The 18,678-nt window shown below is 44.7% G+C and overlaps 1 protein-coding gene across 5 annotated transcripts in view; it reads left to right on the top strand.

Annotated features, from left to right (window-relative positions):
• The window catches only part of LOC137373747 (inverted formin-2-like), a 107,132-nt gene that overhangs the window by 7,738 nt on the left and 80,716 nt on the right, over positions 1-18,678 (top strand). For all 5 annotated transcript variants that reach the window (XM_068039035.1, XM_068039036.1, XM_068039034.1 and 2 more), the window contains exons 2-3: positions 6,382-6,790; positions 9,840-9,955. In XM_068039035.1, the coding sequence (XP_067895136.1) occupies positions 6,382-6,790; positions 9,840-9,955 (525 nt within the window). The remainder of the gene's footprint in view (positions 1-6,381; positions 6,791-9,839; positions 9,956-18,678) is intronic.

Below are 18,678 nucleotides of genomic sequence, written 5' to 3' on the forward strand. Positions count from 1 at the left end.
ACCGGGGTCACAGTCTAAGGATAAGGGGTAAGCTATTTAGGACTGAGTTGGGGAGAGATTTCTTCACCCAGAGAGTGGTAAACCTGTGGAATTCTCTATCATGGAATGCAGTTGAGGCCAAATCATTAAATATATTCAAGAAAGAGTTAGATATAGTTCTTAGGGCTAATGGGATCAAGGGATACGGGGAGAAAGCGGGAACTGGTTACTGAGTTTGGATGATCAGCCATGAAAAAAAGGGCAGCCCACCCGCATGGGCCAGATGTCACAGAGCCACTGCGATTCTCAGCACAGCGGCTCATTTAAATAGCCAGGGCAGGCCAGCCCCGATCAGGTGGCGGGGGCGAACTGTCCACCCCCGGCAATGGCATCAGCTGCCTGGGTGTAGGCGCTGACGCCATTTCTAAAGAGCTGCTAGCCCTACAGACTAATTTAAATATTTAAAGGTAAAGTTAATTAAAATAAATAAATACATTTCTTTAGCCCCTCTCTGATCCCCACAATAACAATTAAATTAATGATTTGCCCTCCCCTTTACCATCTGACCTTTGCCCTCCCAAAACTGCACAAACTTTCAACTCCAACCCTTCCCACCATCCCCTATCCCCATGATGTTAATTTGACCCCATTTCTCCCCCTACCCGCACTGATAAACTTACCTCCTCCCCCCTCCCTACTAGTGTGGTACTTTGTTTCCCTGCACGGGGATCCGAAGGCGCGGGAGTGCCGGCCATCAGGCTGAAGCTCGCAGCAGGACATCAGGCTGCGACATGAGCTTCATTCATTCATTCATTCATTCATTTAAATTTATTTAAATATTCAAATCGGAGTCCCATCACCGAGCAGCGAGGCGCTGCCACGAAGCCTTGCCGTCGCCAGTAATATCGGGCCTGGCCCTCCCAGTGTCAGGGTGCATGCTTCCCTCTCCTGGAGGCATCATCAGGCGCCCCCCACTCCCCCCCAGCCCCACCCCCACACCTGATGTCTGGGTAAGAACAAAATCCAGCCCTGTGTGTGTGTTTGGTCATCTCCTTTGTGTCCTCTCCAGGACCTCAAAATTCTCCATCATATCAGGGAATCAAAGCTGAACAGTATATCCAAATGTGGCTGCACCAAAGTCGTATAGAGCTCAAATATTTCACAATGGAGGCGGGAATTGGAAGTCGGCACTGCCTCTGGGTCCTGAACTTGCATCCGGAGGAAAGTAGATTAAAAGAACGATTTTCATGGAGTCAACCTCCTAACTAGATTGGAGTCAGGTTTGGCAGCCAATCAAAGGCCGCGGGGGTGGGAATGGAGGCGGACCATATAAAGTGCAGGCCCAATTTAAATGCCAGCCATTGCTGTAGTTGCTGTTTAAATCTGCTGGAAGGAAGAAGACGCTCTCTGAAGATTGTATTGAGCTGAAGTGTGGAAAGATGGCAGGGGAAAACCAGAGGCCTGGCAACCGGAGCAGGGCAGCCCCCTGATATTCAGATAGCGACCTGGAGGTGATGCTTGAGGCCATGAGGGAGAGGAGGGAGGTCATCTTCCTGGAGGCGGTCAGGAGGAGGCCACCCGCTGAAACAAAACAAGCCTAGGTGGAGGTAGCTGCCATCATCAGTGGAAGAAGTGTTAATAGGAGAACGTGGATCTAGTACTGTAAGTGATTCAATGACCTGATATGCTCTGACAAGGTGAGTGCAGCTCCAGCCCTCAGTTCAGATCTCAGGGCTTGCACCCTCCAGCAGACAGACGACCTGAGGACCCTCATGCTGCATGCTGCTTCTGAATATAGGAGGGATGTGTGCCCAGAGCACTTACTGAACCCCGAGAATGGCTCAGAGCTATAGTACTGCTGCGGAAAAGTCACCACTGAGACATGCAGCCTCTAACGGTTAGGGGAAAATGCCATTGGCCGTAGAGGACAGCAGTGCCTTATCTCACTCCCTGATGTCCTTCCAGGCGAAACAGGCACATAACACCCAGGAAAAGGCAATGACGGGAGGTGGTGTCCCCTATTATCAAAGGATTACACCAATGGAGGAAAGGGATATGGAGAGTGACAGGATTCCGAATATTCAGGAAGTCAGGACTGGCAAGGTGGGAACCCATGATGCAGATGATGACTACAGAGTGCAAAGCCAAGCTGTTCCAGTACAGCTACAACACTGGCATCTACCCTGCAATGTGGAAAATTGCCTAGGTACGTCCTGTACAGAAAAAGCAGGACAAGTCCAACCTGGCCAGTTACCGCCCCATCAGCCTACTCTCAATCATCAGTAAAGTGATGGAAGGTGTCATCAACAGTACCATCAAGCGACACTTGCTTAGCAATAACCTGCTCAGTGACGCTCAGTTTGGGTTCTGCCAGGGCCACTCAGCTCCTGACCTCATTACAGCCTTGGTTCAAATATGGACAAAAGAGCTGAACTCAAGAGGTGAGGTGAGAGTGACTGCTCTTGACATCAAGGCAGCATTTGACCGAGTATGGCATCAAGGAGCAAAACTAAGGTCAATGGGAATCAGGGGGAAAACTCTCCGCTGGCTGGAGTCATACTTAGCGCAAAGGAAGATGGTTGTGGTTGTTGGAGGTCAATCATCTGAGCTCCAGGGTAGTGTCCTAGGCCCAACCATCTTCAACTGCTTCATCAATGACCTTCCTTCAATCATAAGGTCAGAAGTGGGGATGCTCGCTGATGATTGCACAATGTGCAGCACCACTCGTGACACTTCAGATACTGAAGCAGTCCGTGTAGAAATGCAGCAAGACCTGGACAATATCCAGGCTTGGGCTGATAAGTGGCAAGTAACATTCGCGCCACACAAGTGCCAGGGAATGACCATCTTCAACAAGAGAGAATCCAACCATCTCCACTTGACATATAAATACCGTGGCTACAAGAGCAGGTCAGAGGCTAGGAATCCTGCGACGAGTAACTCACCTCCTAACTCCCCAAAGCCTGTCCACCATCTACAAGGCACAAGTCAGGAGTGTGATGGAATACTCTCCACGTGCCTGGATGGGTGCAGCTCCAACAACACTCAAGACGCTCGACACCATCCAGGACAAAGCAGCCTGCTTGATTGGCACCCCATCTGCAAACATTCACACCCTCCACCAACGACACAAAGTGGCGGCAGTATGTACCATCTACAAGATGCACTGCAGCAATGCACCAAGGCTCCTTTGACAGCACCTTCCAAACCCACGACCTCTACCAACTAGAAGGACAAGGGCAGCAAATGCATGGGAACACCATCACCTACAAGTTCCCCTCCAAGTCACACACCATCCTGACTTGGAAATATATCGCCGTTCCTTCACTGTCACTGGGTCAAAATCCTGGAACTCCCTTCCTAACAGCACTGTGGGTGTACCTACCCCACATGGACTGCAGCGGTTCAAGAAGGCAGCTCACCACCACCTTCTCAAGGGCAATTAGGGATGGGCAATAAATGCTGGCCTGACCAGCGACGCCCACATCCCATGAATGAATTTTTAAAAGTGCTCAATAGCGGGGTACAGTGAACGCCACCCCATCCCGTAGCATGCCGAGCATTGAGTTCCATTGTGTTGCCTCAGCATTGCAGTGGCTTCTCCTCTCCTAGGCTGGTTCACATGATGTTTTCCTGTGTCTCCCACAGGTGTAGGCGTTCACCCAAGGACACCCTCTCCCTTTCCCTCTGCAACACCAGATGAACCTCCTGAAACCGAGGAAGCACCGTCACACCTGACAACTGCACCAGCTACCAGGGCAGACACTCTCATCTCGGTGGGTCCTTGCACATGTTCAGAAAGGGTGGCACTGGGTGAGGATCACAGCGCAAGTGTGACAAATGTATAGGAGGAGGTGCCAGAAGCAGAGGCAGTTGCGGGTAATTCCCCATGGAGGATGGAGGACAGACACAGCCCTGCTCAGCTTGGCACAGAAGCAGGGTCTCAGGTGTCAGGTGTCCTGGAACAGCAGCAGCAGTTGTGCTCCCACATGTCAGAGTTCCATCAGGCAGTGCAGGATCATGGACTGAGAATGGAGGAGTCCATCCAGTTCATGTGTGCTACAATGGTTCAGAGATTTAAGTGCATAGACTCCTCCATCACACTGAGTGGATGCAGGAGCAGCCCACTGGCATGCACAGAATGTATGATACTCTGTGTAGCTTAGCGCAGTCAATGGTGCAGGTGGCGCTCAGATGTCTGGAATGGATGCCAGTTGTGCCCCAGTTGGTGTCCGCATTCATGTATCCAGAGCACCAGAAAAAGTCTGAGAATGTCATGGAGGAGGATGAGGGTGGCCACCCATCACAGGGCGCCTTCATCATCCTCAGCCTCCTTGGCTGCCCTGACTGCAGAATCCTCTGTGCAGCAGGGCCAGGTGACGGAGGCTGCCCCTGCAGGTGCAGCAGCCTCTGGAAGTGCTCCCACGGGCACCTCCAAGACGAGGATGGCCAGCACATGCACTGCAGCCACAGACGGAGATCTGTGAGCAGGCAGCCTGCAACTCCTCTGAGGCCACAAGGGGAGCACTGCATATGAGTGGCCGAGCGCAGAGGCCACCGTGCAGCACTGTCCATATGCACTGTTTCCCATTGTTATCATTGTATAAAAGAATCAGACTTTAAGGCATATATCTGAGACTCCTTTTAATGGCAGTGTGACACAAAAGTGGTAAGAGGTGGTGAAGGAGATCAAAGGTTAGATCAAGGAGAGGGCAAGGGTTCTGGGAATACGTACATCTTTCATTGGTGGTAAGAGTTCAGATGTTCCAAACTTTGTCTTCAATGGATGTGTTAGCTGAATCACATCACAGTCCATTATATCCCATGTCCTTCATCCTGTTTCAGAGGGACTCAGCTAAAACATTCCTGAATCAAATGTTCCCTGACATTCATGGCATCCTGAAGATACCTTCAGGCCCTGCACCATTCCCGGCCACCTCCCTGTGCAGCCAGAGCGCCTCAGTGTTCTGTATCCTCCCCCTCTGCTTCCACTTCCTCCTCCTCTCCTACCTCCCACTCCTCTTCTTTATCTGATGAGCTACCTTGATCCAGGGTCGCACCATCCTCAAGGCCCACTCCTCTCTGGAGGGCCATGTTATGGAGTGCACAATGGCCAAGACCCTAGCAGGGGATTACTGCAGGGCATCACCCAACCAGGCACCGGAACTGCATCTTGAGAAGACCGATTGCCTGCTGTATAGTTGTCCTTGTGAGCAGATGGCTGCAGTTGTATTGCCTCCATGGCTTTGTTGTGGGCTCACATAAAGGGGTCAGTAGCCATCTCTTCAAGGAATATCCCTTGTCCCCTATAATCCATTCACGCATTTTGAGGGTTGGAATGAAGATCTGTGGCAGTCTGGACTGCCAGAGGATGAAGGAGTCATGGCAGCTGCAAGGAAAGCAAGCATATGGAGCAAGCTCTTGATGTTATCGCAAAGCAGCTGAACATTGAGGGAGTGGAAATCCTTCCTGTTGATGAATCTGACTGATCTATCACTCTGGGGGAATCCAACAATAGTGGTGAAACCCACCGCCCTCTATTCTTGTGAGACCTCTTCTGTTGTGAATTGAATGTATAGTCCAGATCTGACAAAGAGGGCATCGGTGACCTGCGAGATACAGTGGCTTGCAGCCATTTGTGATATGCCATTAGGGTCCACAGTTGATCCCTGGACAGAGCCAGAGACAAAGAAGTTCAAGGCCACAGTGACTTTGACAGCTACTGTCAGGGCATGGAAACTGGTGCTGTGAGGTGCAAGGTACGAGGTCTTTGGTGATGAGGGCATGGATGTCTGTGACCATCTGCCTGGCGAGTGACAGTCTCCTGTGGCATGACGTTTCGGTAATCTCCAGACAGCTCTGTCTTCAGTGATAGATACTATGTTGAGGGTATAGCCTACGTTGCCTTCCTGCCCCTCTTTCCTCTCCCCTGCCCTCCTGCTGCTCGGGGTTCCACCTTTCCTACAGAGGGTGCTGCTCCTCATTGCCACTGGGCACAAAAGCTGAGAATCGTGCCCCCATTGTCAGCTGCTGCCTTCCATGTGCTCAGATGGACCCCAGTAGTGCTTGGCAGCCTTGCCTCCACTCTTCTGCATGTGCAATGCTCGGCGAGTGACGACTCCCTCCAGAGCCCGAGCACTGACTGCCCACTCTCTCGCCACCTGCACAGAGCCAAGGGTACCTGTTTCCCAAAGGTTAAATCCCCCTCTGTGCTGCTAAACCTTTTATGGGGCCAAGGTAATTCCCTGGGGCCACATACAGATCTATTGGTAGTATCCTTTACCTATGAAATCACAACCAGTTCCTCATCCAGCATAATATTCGATCATGAATCAGGTAAATGTAATGTAATGCTATATAATAATGCATTAATTATCATACATGTTTTATTTGTTTTCACAGAGAACTATGGCTAGTAAAAGAGATGCACAGCAAAGATGGATCTTGCTGAAGGAGGCATTTCTTAAAGGGAAAAGAAAAGAAGTTACAAATAATCCAGAAGTTGACTTTGAATATGACAATCCTGAATTCTGCATCCTCTTGCTGCAGGACCCTACTGTTAAAAACTACTATTGTCTGAAAAAGTACCTGATAAATAGTAGTAATTCATGGATGGTAGAATTCCTGGAGCTGAGTGGCCTCGACCTGATGCTGGAAGCCTTAGATAGGTTGTCAAGCAGAGGGGCGCCTAAGATTTACGATGCCCTTCTTCAACTCACCTGTGTTAACTGTGTAAGAGCCGTGATGAATTCCCAAAATGGAATTGAACATATTGTGAAGAATGAAAAGCACATTAGAAAACTACTACAAGGTATGGATAGTGAATAAATTTAGGCTGCACTCCCAATGTGGTGCCTCTGTTAACAGAAAAGCAGATCAGACAATCGAATGCAGAGGTCAGATAGCCCATTTACACCACTTCCAATTTTTAGCTGGAGTGCATTCAGTCACCATTGAATCATGAAAATGTAGGAATGTATAAATATGCTGGAATTTGTTTGATTACCTGTAGGTAATCAGGGGCTGTTTGCACAAGTTTCCCTCAGGAGATAAAATAGGTGCAGTGGATCATACATAGCCTGGCCCAGATTTTGCAATAAGGATAATGGTGAGGTTAACAGGACTCACCATTATTAAAGAGTAAACACAGCAGCTTCCATCATCCACACATGTCCTGTTAAACAGAAATCAGGAAGTTGCTGTGTGATTTGTCCTGTTTGTCCCCAAGAGTTGTTACACCAGTATCTCGCTGATAAAATCAGCATTCAAATACATGAAGGGTTTGAAGTTACAATGCTTATCCACTAGACAACCACAAAACATGCCAGAAAAAGTTAGAACTTATCCATTCAAGTGTAAGAATTTTTAATGGCAGGATATGCCTTAATTACTACAAAACAACATCTCTGGCACTGAAAATTTACTTTAACAAGTGTGGAGTCTTATTCCTTCAGATTATAATATTGCTGGGGATCTTTAAAAGAAACTTTTTAAATTTTTCGGTATCTTTTATTTTTCTCTCTTAATCCCATCACCTTTCCCTCTCTTTGCTTCCACTACATGATTTTACATTGAATTACATATTCTAAATTACACTTTCTGGTTCAGAATCTGTGCCTCAGTAAGGATTCTCCAGTCTGATTGCATGTCCAGAGACATGCTGTTACTTGCCCTGCTCACATAGGTCTCAGATCCCCCGTAGAGGGCTCACTGCTGTAACATGCTCTCGTTGACTGTTAGGCTGGAATTTTTCCAGGCAAGGGAAGGTGGGTACGCATGCCGGGGAGTTAAATTTCATAAAAGTGGCATTGGGTCAGGATCTTTCCAGCCTCTTCCTTGTTTCATTGGGGTGGGTTTGAAGGCAAGGGATGAATCCCTTTAGATCTGCTGGGAAACCAATTAAGATACTTAAAAAGCCAGCTAAGTACTGTTTTAAACCTCAATTCTGGATTTAACAGCCAGGGCATCTGTTTCCAGACCTGTCAACAACTCACCAGGGTTATTGAGGCAAGAGCACTGTGGAAAGATCCTTTTCAATGAAACTGACAAGCTGGGATGGCTTTGATCAATTACACTGAAGAACACCAGCCATGGCCATTGAGAAGCTGCTATTCAAAGCACTTCTTCTTTCAGAGAGTGCTTTCACTGCTTTACAGGTGATTGCCAACTTCCTGGAAGGCACTTCACCTTTCCAGCATTTCACTCACCTTTAGTTTCACTTCCCTGCCACCAGCCTTCACAGCAGCATGGGAGCAGCTTATGCAGCTCCACCTTCCACTTCTGCTGAGGGAGAAGAGGAGAAGCAACACCACCACCAACAGCAACAGCAGCAGTAGGAACACCAGCAGCAGCACCAGTTGCTTTCTCCCCAGCCGCATGCCCCTCCACAGGGCAGAGGTGGTGTACACCAAGCTCCAGCTGGAAGGCAGTTTAAACCCCAACACGGTCTACAGGCAGAAGATCAGCTCTCTGGACATCTGTGAGCACTAGTGCCTCAGGAGGCTCAGGCTGTCACGGCAGGTCACTGCTGACATCTGCAGTCTCCTGGAACAATACCTCCTTCCCAATGAAGCTGGTGGACATGCATTGCAAGTGGCTGATAAGGTGCCTGTCACTGGAAGACCTCCCCTCCAATCCCGATTCCCCCACCACTGCATCTCTGCCTCCTGCCAAGGTTGTGTGTTCTCTTCTCCTGCAAGAAGAGAAAGTAGAGAAGCGGGAGTGTTTACAATGGCTAGAGAAGAACGAAGGACAACATTTGTGGTAGGTGACTGTGATGCATGGGTGTGAGAGGGCAATAGGCTAAGGGTGAGTGTGAGTGTTGGCTGTTCAGATGTGGATGTGAGGGGCCTGCAGCGAAGGAGAGGGGCGAGTGGAGTTGCAAGGTGTGTTATCTTGAGGAGTACTATGCAGGAGAATGCTGAGAAAGTCAGGGTGTGGGACTTGGCACATGAAAGTGTTATGCCACTCACTATCATGCCCTCCAGAGGGCTTGGATCCTCTTGATGCACTGTCTGCAGGTTGACGACCCCATGCATCCGGTGCTGACTTCCCCAGCATCTTCCATCCATGCCTACTTGGTTGTAGAGGTTGTCCTCTTCGTCCCATCCTTGGGAAAGCTCACCTCACTGCAAACTCTCAGATTCCACAGTAGGAATCTATTCCTGTGGTTGCTGCAGCATCAAAAATCCAAGCGCTGGTGAGCCATTTTAACCCGTGTTGCGGTCCCTTTAATTAGAATTCCTTCCTTTGACAGAATGGACACATCATCCTGCCCACCCTCCCTGATTAGCCAGGGAACCCGGAGATGGGATGCTAATGCCATGGCTCAGTTAAAGAACCTCGCACAGCCCGCTCCAGCTGTCAATGGGTTCCCAACCTGCAAATGTTTCCAAGGACTAAGTTGGGAAAATTCCATCCTAAGTTTCTGCTCTAAAGCCCACAAAAAGTCTTTCGGCAGCTGTTAGATGGTGAGTGCTGTTCATTCACTGCTGACTGAAAAATCCAGGATTATCTGTGGACTTGATGGGACAAATGGACTTTTTGCATTCCATACTTTCTATGCTCTGTATTTTGAATTGAAGACAGTTATCTACATAGAAATTAACAAAAATATAAGCTCAGATACAGTATTGTATTTGGCATGCATGCAAACAAGTTAACACTGTCTTACAAACTTAGACTTATAATATGTCATGTACAGAATTTGCAAGTAGACATTCTTTACACAGCAGAATATAATTTATATTGATTTCTAGTACAATTGCTGCATTATTTATCCTGGTATTTTTGCCTTCTCAAATAAGTGCACTTGTGTAAATTCTGACACTTAACGTTGGTTAAATTCTGCTTACTTACAGCCCTGGACACATCTGTGATCCTGGTGAAGAAACAAGTGTTTGAGTTGCTGGCGGCACTTTGCATGTACTCACCAGAAGGGCATGATCTGGTTTTACATGCACTACAACACTATAAGGCAAGTATATTTGTTCTGAAATTGCCACAGGAAACACAACATTGACTGTTTATTGAAAGAACAGTGGGAGATTTTCAGGGGTCTGTGCTCAGCTGTAGTAATTTGAATGGAAGGAAATTAGGCTCCAACCTGCCTGATTTTCCAATATCTCCAGGCGATCCTGGAAAATCTGCTCGTACATTTAAAAAGCAGCCAGCTGCACATACTATTGAGCACATAGTGCTAGGATGTTAGAGAAATAACTTTGTGATGCCAAATCAAATAAGGTTAATTGCTGTACTGAAGCAAATAACAAAGCTAGCTTAAAATTTGATTCCTAGAATGGCACCATCCAGTGTTTATCTGAACAAATCCTTGGACCATTTTTTAGCAGTATTGGCTATTGTGGAGTACTTGCAATAACAAATACCTTGTAAAATAAAGTATTCTTGTTTCAAAGGACAGCCTCTGACTTCTTGATGGTAAAAAAAAGTGAAGTATAAGAAGTGCTTAGAAATTTCACACTGCTTTCAGGGTAATTTCAGTGTATAATCAGGGCAAGTAACTTGTTCGGCCAGAATTGGACAGGAGGCATTTATGATGGATTACACCCCATAAAGCAAATTACTTCACTCTTTTATGTGGTCTTGAAATATGGGACTAAACCAAATCAGGAGTTTATCCTTATGAATCTCCTTTAATAAAGTTCAAACCATAAAAATTCTCATAGACACTTATTTGGGTCCTAAGAATTGTACTAGCTTTCCCTCAAAGAAAAGCAACAGGGAATATTACCATCTTTTGGATAGCCTGTTTTTAATAATTATGGCTAAGTCATAAATATCCCAGATATTATAAGGGTCTGGGAACTCTCTTCAATACATATCTCTCCACTTAAAGAGACACAGAGAGGGGATTCTTTATAGTTGTATACAGAATGCTACATGAGACGATTTATTAACTTTTATAGATTTATTAAAGAATTTAACATGCAATACACTTCTAAGTGGACAGGTATATCACAATATCAAATATTACTAAAAGATGTAACACATAATCTTATTTCTAACATAGAATCCAAAAGTTTAACCTTGCTAATGTTACGGCAAAAATTTCATAGAATATCCAGAATATCCATCAAAATTTAAAGTAAACTTTTTACCTTAAATTCCCCGTAGTTGAGAAGCATTATTGAGGATTCAACACTTCTAATCTTTGCTTCAAAACCTCTCATGTTTACACTGTTTCTGAAGTGTCATCTGACTTTCAGCATATAGATGTCATCTTCCTGTGTGTGTTTATCCTACTTTCAAAATCTATATCTTTAACTACCATCTCCACTTAATGTTTTACTGGAATTCTCTTGCTTTTGAAGTTGTGAGCAATCTGTCAAAATGTTTATAATTGTGTTTACTTGACCTCTTGTTCCTGTAAGTCCATTCCATTTATTGTTTTATTATCTATAATTGCCCTTTCCATGGCACCCCAAAGCAACCTCCAGAGCCGACCTGTCTGCACAACCCCACAAACCAATTAAGTGTATTGCTACCTCTTATTGATGTCACACAAGATATTTCTGAAGAAGGGTCGCTGGCCTGAAACATTAATTCTGCTTCTCCCTCCACAGATGCTGCCAGACCTGCTGAGTATTTCCAGCATTTCTTGTTTTTATTTCAGATTTCCAGCATCTGCAGTATTTTGCTTTTATTTCAATGTGTGTGTTTATCTTCCAAGCCCCTGACAATAGAGACACAAATGGATTTCCCAACTTGTTTCTGGTTCATAATGTCAGTGAGTCTTGAAAACCTGACCATTTATTCAATCTATAATTCTAAAAGGTATAATATTTTAACTATTTCTAAATTCTACCTAATTAAGCCTATTATACCTATATTCCATCACACCTCAAGAGTGTGGAGAGTTTCAACAGCAATTTCTGCAGCTGGAGACCACATTTTGTAGCTTTTTTTCCCCACTGGCCCTACACAGACCTGAACTTGATGGTGGGAGACCACTGGGATGTTTTGAACTTCCACAGCCCCCCACTTACAGTGAGGGCTTCTAAGGAACAGATGATATGAAATTCCCTATGGGCGAATGTCTTGCCATTATTGTGGAACAAGGAGCAGCGCAGGATGAAGCAAAGAAAAGCTAGGCAACATTTAAGGATGGTGAAACCCACCAAATCTTCCCCCTATAGTATATACAGGTAACACAAGTCACATTGAAGACCTTAGCAAAGAGATGTGCATAGGTATGTCACCAAGGAGTACCCGATGAGGACTTTCAGCTACAGTCAAGTGTCTGCACTGTTCTCTCTATTGCTATGGAGGTGATAACTGTATTCAATTTTTGAGGTAATTTCAGGCAGCCATAGGGGATCCATATACTTTGTCAAGTGGCTGATGTACTTTACAAGAGAGCTGGGGAATTCAACACATTTGGCAACACAGCAAGACAGCTGCCATCCAGCTGCATGGTTTTGCTGACTTTCCCAAGCTCCGGGATGCAATTGATTGTTTTATGAGATCCCACATAAAAAACTCTCAACTTTCACAACAGGAAGGGCTTCCACTTTCTAAATGGAGTTACAGTGGGAATCTGGTTGAATGACTAAAGGTAGTCAGCCCCTGTGACTTCAGTGCTGTCAGTATCAGTAAAACATTTGATCTTTCTCACATCAAAAAGATGCAGATGGTAAACACATGGAGCTATATTTATTTTTAAGAGTGAGGTATATCCAGATATATTACATGTTTAACCCTAAATGACTGAGAGATACATCAATCCTGAGTCCCTATCTGGTGAAGCTAGTAATTCAAGAAAATGAAAATTGCCTGTTGTGTTCCTTGTGAAGTCCCATTACTGAGGTGTTGTCACTTTTGCAGTAGTAGGCAAGTTTTGCTAAAATCTGTCGCTGGACATTCAGATCTAAGCCACACAAATAGCAGAAAATCTAGTCACCGTATGAAGATCCAAATAGCTCTCAGATAAGTGACTTAACACTTCCATCTAGCACATATTAAAAGATATAAACTGCTTGTAAAATTTGCTTTACACATGGAAATGTATTACAGATGGGAGATAAACTACAGGAGTACTAAAATATAATACAGCAATTAAGTGAAATTAGGCGTATGTAGAGCAGAGATAACAATATCAGTTCCGGGTTTAGCATAAGTTATGAGTAATACTGAACACTTCTTTGTAGCATAGTTTATTATCCTTGCCACTGATTGCCATTTACAAAGGATTAGCATCACAGGAAATATAAACTGTGACAGTGTTCTGCAAAATAATTGTAACCATTATAAAAGGCAGCAATTCTAATGTATCTTGATAACGAGACAATATCCATTAAACACTTTAAACACATGCTGCTTAAAACTGATATCTAGTCAAAGCAAATCAGCAAAAAAGGCAAAATCTACCACCTAATTGATACTGTTTTTCCCTCCAATCAGTGCCTGTTGTCTTGCCCAGTGACAGGTCGTGACTAATATTTGTACCAGTTAGATCAAGCTTTCTGCAACATTAGGTGGAATGTTACAGTTAGTGCCTTCATTAGACTGTCAAAACTGAAAGCTCTAATTTTCTAATGCACTTAGTCCTTTGTTCTTGCAAACAGAAAAATGTCTCAGATTATTTAATTTCCATTGCTTATTTTCAAGACCTATTTTGACTAGTGGTGTGATTTCATTTTCAATTGGTTCCAGAAATCTGCGATATTTCTTCCTTAATGAACATCGAAAGGCTGACTCAAACAATATAACAAGCACAAGTATAAACAATGGGCTGAAATTTCCCAACTTTGAAAATATTTGGGAAGCGGGACCGTTTCCAGGTCCTGACCCTGCTCACAGCCACCTTCGCTTTTGCCATCTAATTAGGGATGGAGGGTGGCCCAGAGACATGGGAGGGCCAATCAGAGTGCCCGAAGTGAAGGACGGCCAACAGCCCCACTGTGAAGACTGAGTGATACTGAGCTGCATGGACCTGTAGAGGGCTGCACACGATGGAGGTGCGAAACTGATGATGGAACTGGCAGCCAATCCCATATGCCCAGCACAGTCCATTGGATCCATCTGCAGATGCAGGTGAAACTGAGTGGTCTGAGGCTTGCCAATTTGGTCCTTCAAAGTTAACACTGTATATACCATCCAACCTCTCGCTGTGCTCTTGCCTCCTGTGAGTAGGTGAGTGCAGGCAAAGCAGAAGGCCCACATTCCACTGGCAAAGTTCAAATCCTTTCTACAAATGGCCGCTAATTGGCTCAATTATTACCTTCATTGGCTTCTCACTGCTGCTAGGCGGGTAGCCATCATTTCCCTGAAGCTGCCAGCAGATAAATCACAAGGAGGCGGGAACACATCAGGGAGCCGTCCCAATGCTTTTTTAACCAAATCTCCCGCACCCCCCCCCCCAACTCCCCACCAATTCCACTGCCTCCAAAGCCAGCTCCATGGGGCTGGGAAAATTATCCCCCAAGGTTGCCACCCAGTGCCAAGGACACATTGTTCCACTGGTCCTACATGGGCTTCCTTCCCCTGTGCCTAAAAATCTGAGTCCTCCTTTGGCAGATTTCAGCCTATAACAAATATCAAAGAATCTGAAAATTTGGTTGTTGTGTGCCTTGAAGAACCACAGCTTGAAATACTACCATGATCTAATGTGTTCCTGACAGAGAATGATTACCTGGGTCCTTTAAATGACTGCAGCTATTTGGAGCAATATTTTCAGAATCAGCTAGCTGAGGACCCTTTCCTCTCTGATCCATTTCTTTGCAATGCTGTCTTGAACTTTCTAACCTTTTATTTTAAGTAGATTTTTTGTTGTTTACCCTGCTTCTAATTCCTGTCATTGTTAACTATTGTCACCCGCAGCTTTAGATTGCCTCCTTTTTCATTGTGTTATGAAAGTGACTCCATTTTTAAAATATATATTTTTGAGGACTTGCATTTGAGGATTGTAGAGATGGATTTATTTGGGACTGAAGTGATTCCATAGATGCTGGCCTTTTTTAAAAAAAGTCACTGGAAGGAATTGAGCTTTCCGTTTAAAAACAACCCTTACTGGATGTCACATATCTTAAGCTAAATAAGCAACAGGAGCCTTGGTGATTAGGGGGAATTGTTTACAGAGAAGTGACATGTCAAGATTTATGGTGGTCAAGAGTTGTTTTTACTTTGGATATTGTTTTGAATCAGTTGTGGGTCAGCCTGCTAAGAGAGAAGACCAGCTCACCCTTTCTCCATCCCTCCGAGAAACGCTGAGAATCCAGTGATAGCTGAAACCCCTGATGCCGCATTCCTCCTGGAAAACCTGTCAGACTAATCCTCAACATCGCCTAAAGAGAACTGCTCCAAGAAGATCCCAGTGACAGCTGTCTACGTGTGTTTGAGACGCCAGAATAAAGGGACAACTGATATCATTCCATATCTTCTCCCTTTCCTTCAAGAATTAACAAGTATTTGGCCAAAGTTTTTTTTCTCGTGTTTTTTGTAAAGAGATCTCTGCAAAGAAAACATTTTTATTTTTTCTTTAACTGATGTGTCTGCGTGTGTGTGTGTGTTGGGCTAATTTAATGAAACTTTCATATTTTAATCTGTGTGTTAATGCTTTGCATCTTAATTGAATAAGTCTTGTTTTATAATAAATTGATAATTTTGTTGTTTATAAAAGAAGTCTGTTTGGTAGGTTTTATTCTGAAATAAAAATAGAGTATATAGTTGGCCGTATCGAACTGAGTAAACATTTAAATATATGCTGTGACCCGTGGAGAAGTAGAACTAGAGAAAGACAGTGCACTTCTCCCACCTTGGTCATAACAATTGCCTCAAATACATTCTAATTTAGTTGCTCTTGCTCCTGTTCTACTGCATGTGCAATTGCCACTCTTCTGGATCCACACTGTCCTGCCTCCCTAGTTTTCTCCATATGAAATCCTGCCTTCGCATGACATTCCCATACTTCTCCTCCTCCCTTACTCCCATAACCTCAACTCAGTTCCATCTGCCATTTCCTCACCTTTGAACTGCTCTCATTCCACCAATCCACTCTCATGTTTCTCTGAGACAGGCCTATACTTTGCTGTCAAAAGGTGATTCTTTCCCCCTCAGTGAGGCTGCAACTCCTGCACGCTTTTCACATCTACAAATCCCCTTACATAGCTAGCTCTTTTTCTACGTTTGAATGCATCACTCTACCACTGTGACTAACTTTCCTTTAAAATCCCTAAATATTTTCCCCTAAGCTTAGGTCCTTTCCTCATTGAACTCTCTTCCCTCCAGTCTGCCCTTTATCTACATGGAATGGTTGCTTATCCTCAGTAATTTCAACTTGCAACTAAGCTTACCTTCCCTTCTACCATTGACTTTTGTTCTCTTCCTTGAATCCCTTAACTCTATCCTCTACACTTACTCTCCAAACCATATGCATGGCATTTTGATCACACAGGGCCTTGGAATTCCCAAAAAAATTCCATCTCTATTACAGCTGTCATGAACGGCTTTCTTATTTCTTGCCTTATGCACATACCAATCATAGTCCAAAGCCTTTCTATTATAATTTTCCATCTCGGAAGAGGTACTCTCAAATTCCTTTCTTAGTGCCCTCTGTAGTCCTTTACCTGTGAAGATATACCAAAAATGATCTCCATAACTGCTTCAACCCCACCTTCAATTACTTTGTCTCCATTAGATCCCACATGATCTTTCACTCCCAACACTATCCTTTGTACAAAGGTCATCTTCATGGAAACTCTGGCTGAAGCACCTGAATATTTACCATCATAACATATCCCTGCCAAAATCTTCTATGTTAGGTTTTCCTCGAGAACAGATACAATTTCAAACTTCTATTCTCCACTACCAACCATCTACTTTATCCTCTCTGTTTTACTCCCTGTATCGGAAGAGAGGTAGGCTATTCAGCCTCTCAAGCCTGTTCTGCCATTCAATTAAATCCTGGCTGATATGTAGCTCAACTTAATTTAGTCTCCTTTGTTTCATATCCCTCACCTCACAAAAATATCCAAATCTGAGGAATTTATGGATCTTTTGTGTCTGAAATCTGTCCCCAAACCCTTTGATCTAGCCCTTGCTTCCCTCTTCCAAACTGCCCCCATTCCACCCATATACCATAGCTTTTCTTCAGCTTGTCCCCTGCCCTTACCAAACTCTGCTTGCTCATGAAGCCCACCACCTGCTCCCTTGCCTGTTTTCCCTCACCTTCCAATTCTTTATTATCCAACTTTTCCTCCTCACCTCCCTGATTTCTGCCATCATCAGCCTGTCTTTATCCTATGACACTGCCCTTCATTCCTTGAAACAATCATCACTCCCTCCTCAATTATTGCCCCATCAAAAATCATTCCATTCGTCTCTAATCATAGACAGATACAGCACCAAAACAGGCCCTTTGGCCCACTGAGTCTGTGCCGACCATCAACCACCCATTTATACTAATCCTATATTAATCCCATTTTTCCCTCTCACATCCCCACCTTCCCTCAATTCTCCTATCACCTACTTACACTAGGAGCAATTTTTTTTTTACAATGGTCAATTTACCTATCAACCCACAAATCTTTGGCATGTGGGAGGAAACTGGAGCACCCGGAGGAAACCCACACAGTCACAGGGAGAACTTGAAAACTCTGCACAGGCAGTACCCAGAACTGAACCTGGGTCACTGGAGCTGTGAGGCTGTGGTGCTGGCCACTGCACCATCCGGAGAACATTACTGTCTCATAATTATGTGCCCACCTCTCCCATTACTTGCTATTTCTGATTCTGCAATCTGTTTGAAATCAGAGACTGCTATAATCATTCATTAATGGTATCCCCTGTGGCAGTAACCACAAAAGTGTTTCCTTCCAAATCCTTCGCAATCTCTCCACGGTCACTGATACCTTTTGCCATCCTATCCTCCTCTGCAGTCCAGCTATGTGTCACTTCTTTCTCCTAGTTTCATTCAGACAAGCTGCAAAATTCAATACTATATGAATTTTTCCCATTCTGGTGAAAGGTCTAAAACCAGAAACAGTTCTCTTTCTTTCTCCACAGATGCTGCCAGACCTGCTGAGTATTTCTAGCATTTTCCTGTGTTTGATCAGGTATCCACCAAAACTCGCTTTAAGAGACAATCACTTGTCTCTAGCTCTTATTTATTCCATGTGGATTCCAACTGAAATTCCATCCTTCATGTTTTGGATCCACCCATGATTAGAGATATCGCCAAAATGTTCAGCATTCCTCGGACCACTGCTCTCACTGCATCCCGAGATCCACACTCAATGCCATGCACTGCCACATGCATTCTCCTAACCTTTCTGTTCAGCAGCACTAACTCTCAGTCTCAAAGCTGTATAGGTCCACAATTCCATTTCATCCTACACCTTATCCAGCACTTTAACAAAAAATGTTTTCTTTCCTTTCAAATGTCAAGGATTGCAAGCTTCAACAACTCTTGGACACCAACAGATCCTTCTTCCCCTTTACTTCTCTCTGACCCTGTCCCTCTTCCAATCTCACCCCTTTCTTTGTTTTCACTATCCTCTTTGATCTTCCCCTCTCTGGTCCCAAATGATCAGTCCTCCACAAGGCCTCAGCACCATCCACTTGCACCACCACCTCAGTGAACTTCAAGCTTGGCACACTGCTGAGCTCTTCTTCCATTACTTTCACCTCCATGCCTATTTCTTTGGCAGGGAGTATTCCCCTACACAGTGGATCCTTTCTCTC

This window comes from Heterodontus francisci, chromosome 9, assembly GCF_036365525.1.
Source record: "Heterodontus francisci isolate sHetFra1 chromosome 9, sHetFra1.hap1, whole genome shotgun sequence".
NCBI classification, from domain to species: Eukaryota; Metazoa; Chordata; class Chondrichthyes; order Heterodontiformes; family Heterodontidae; genus Heterodontus; species Heterodontus francisci.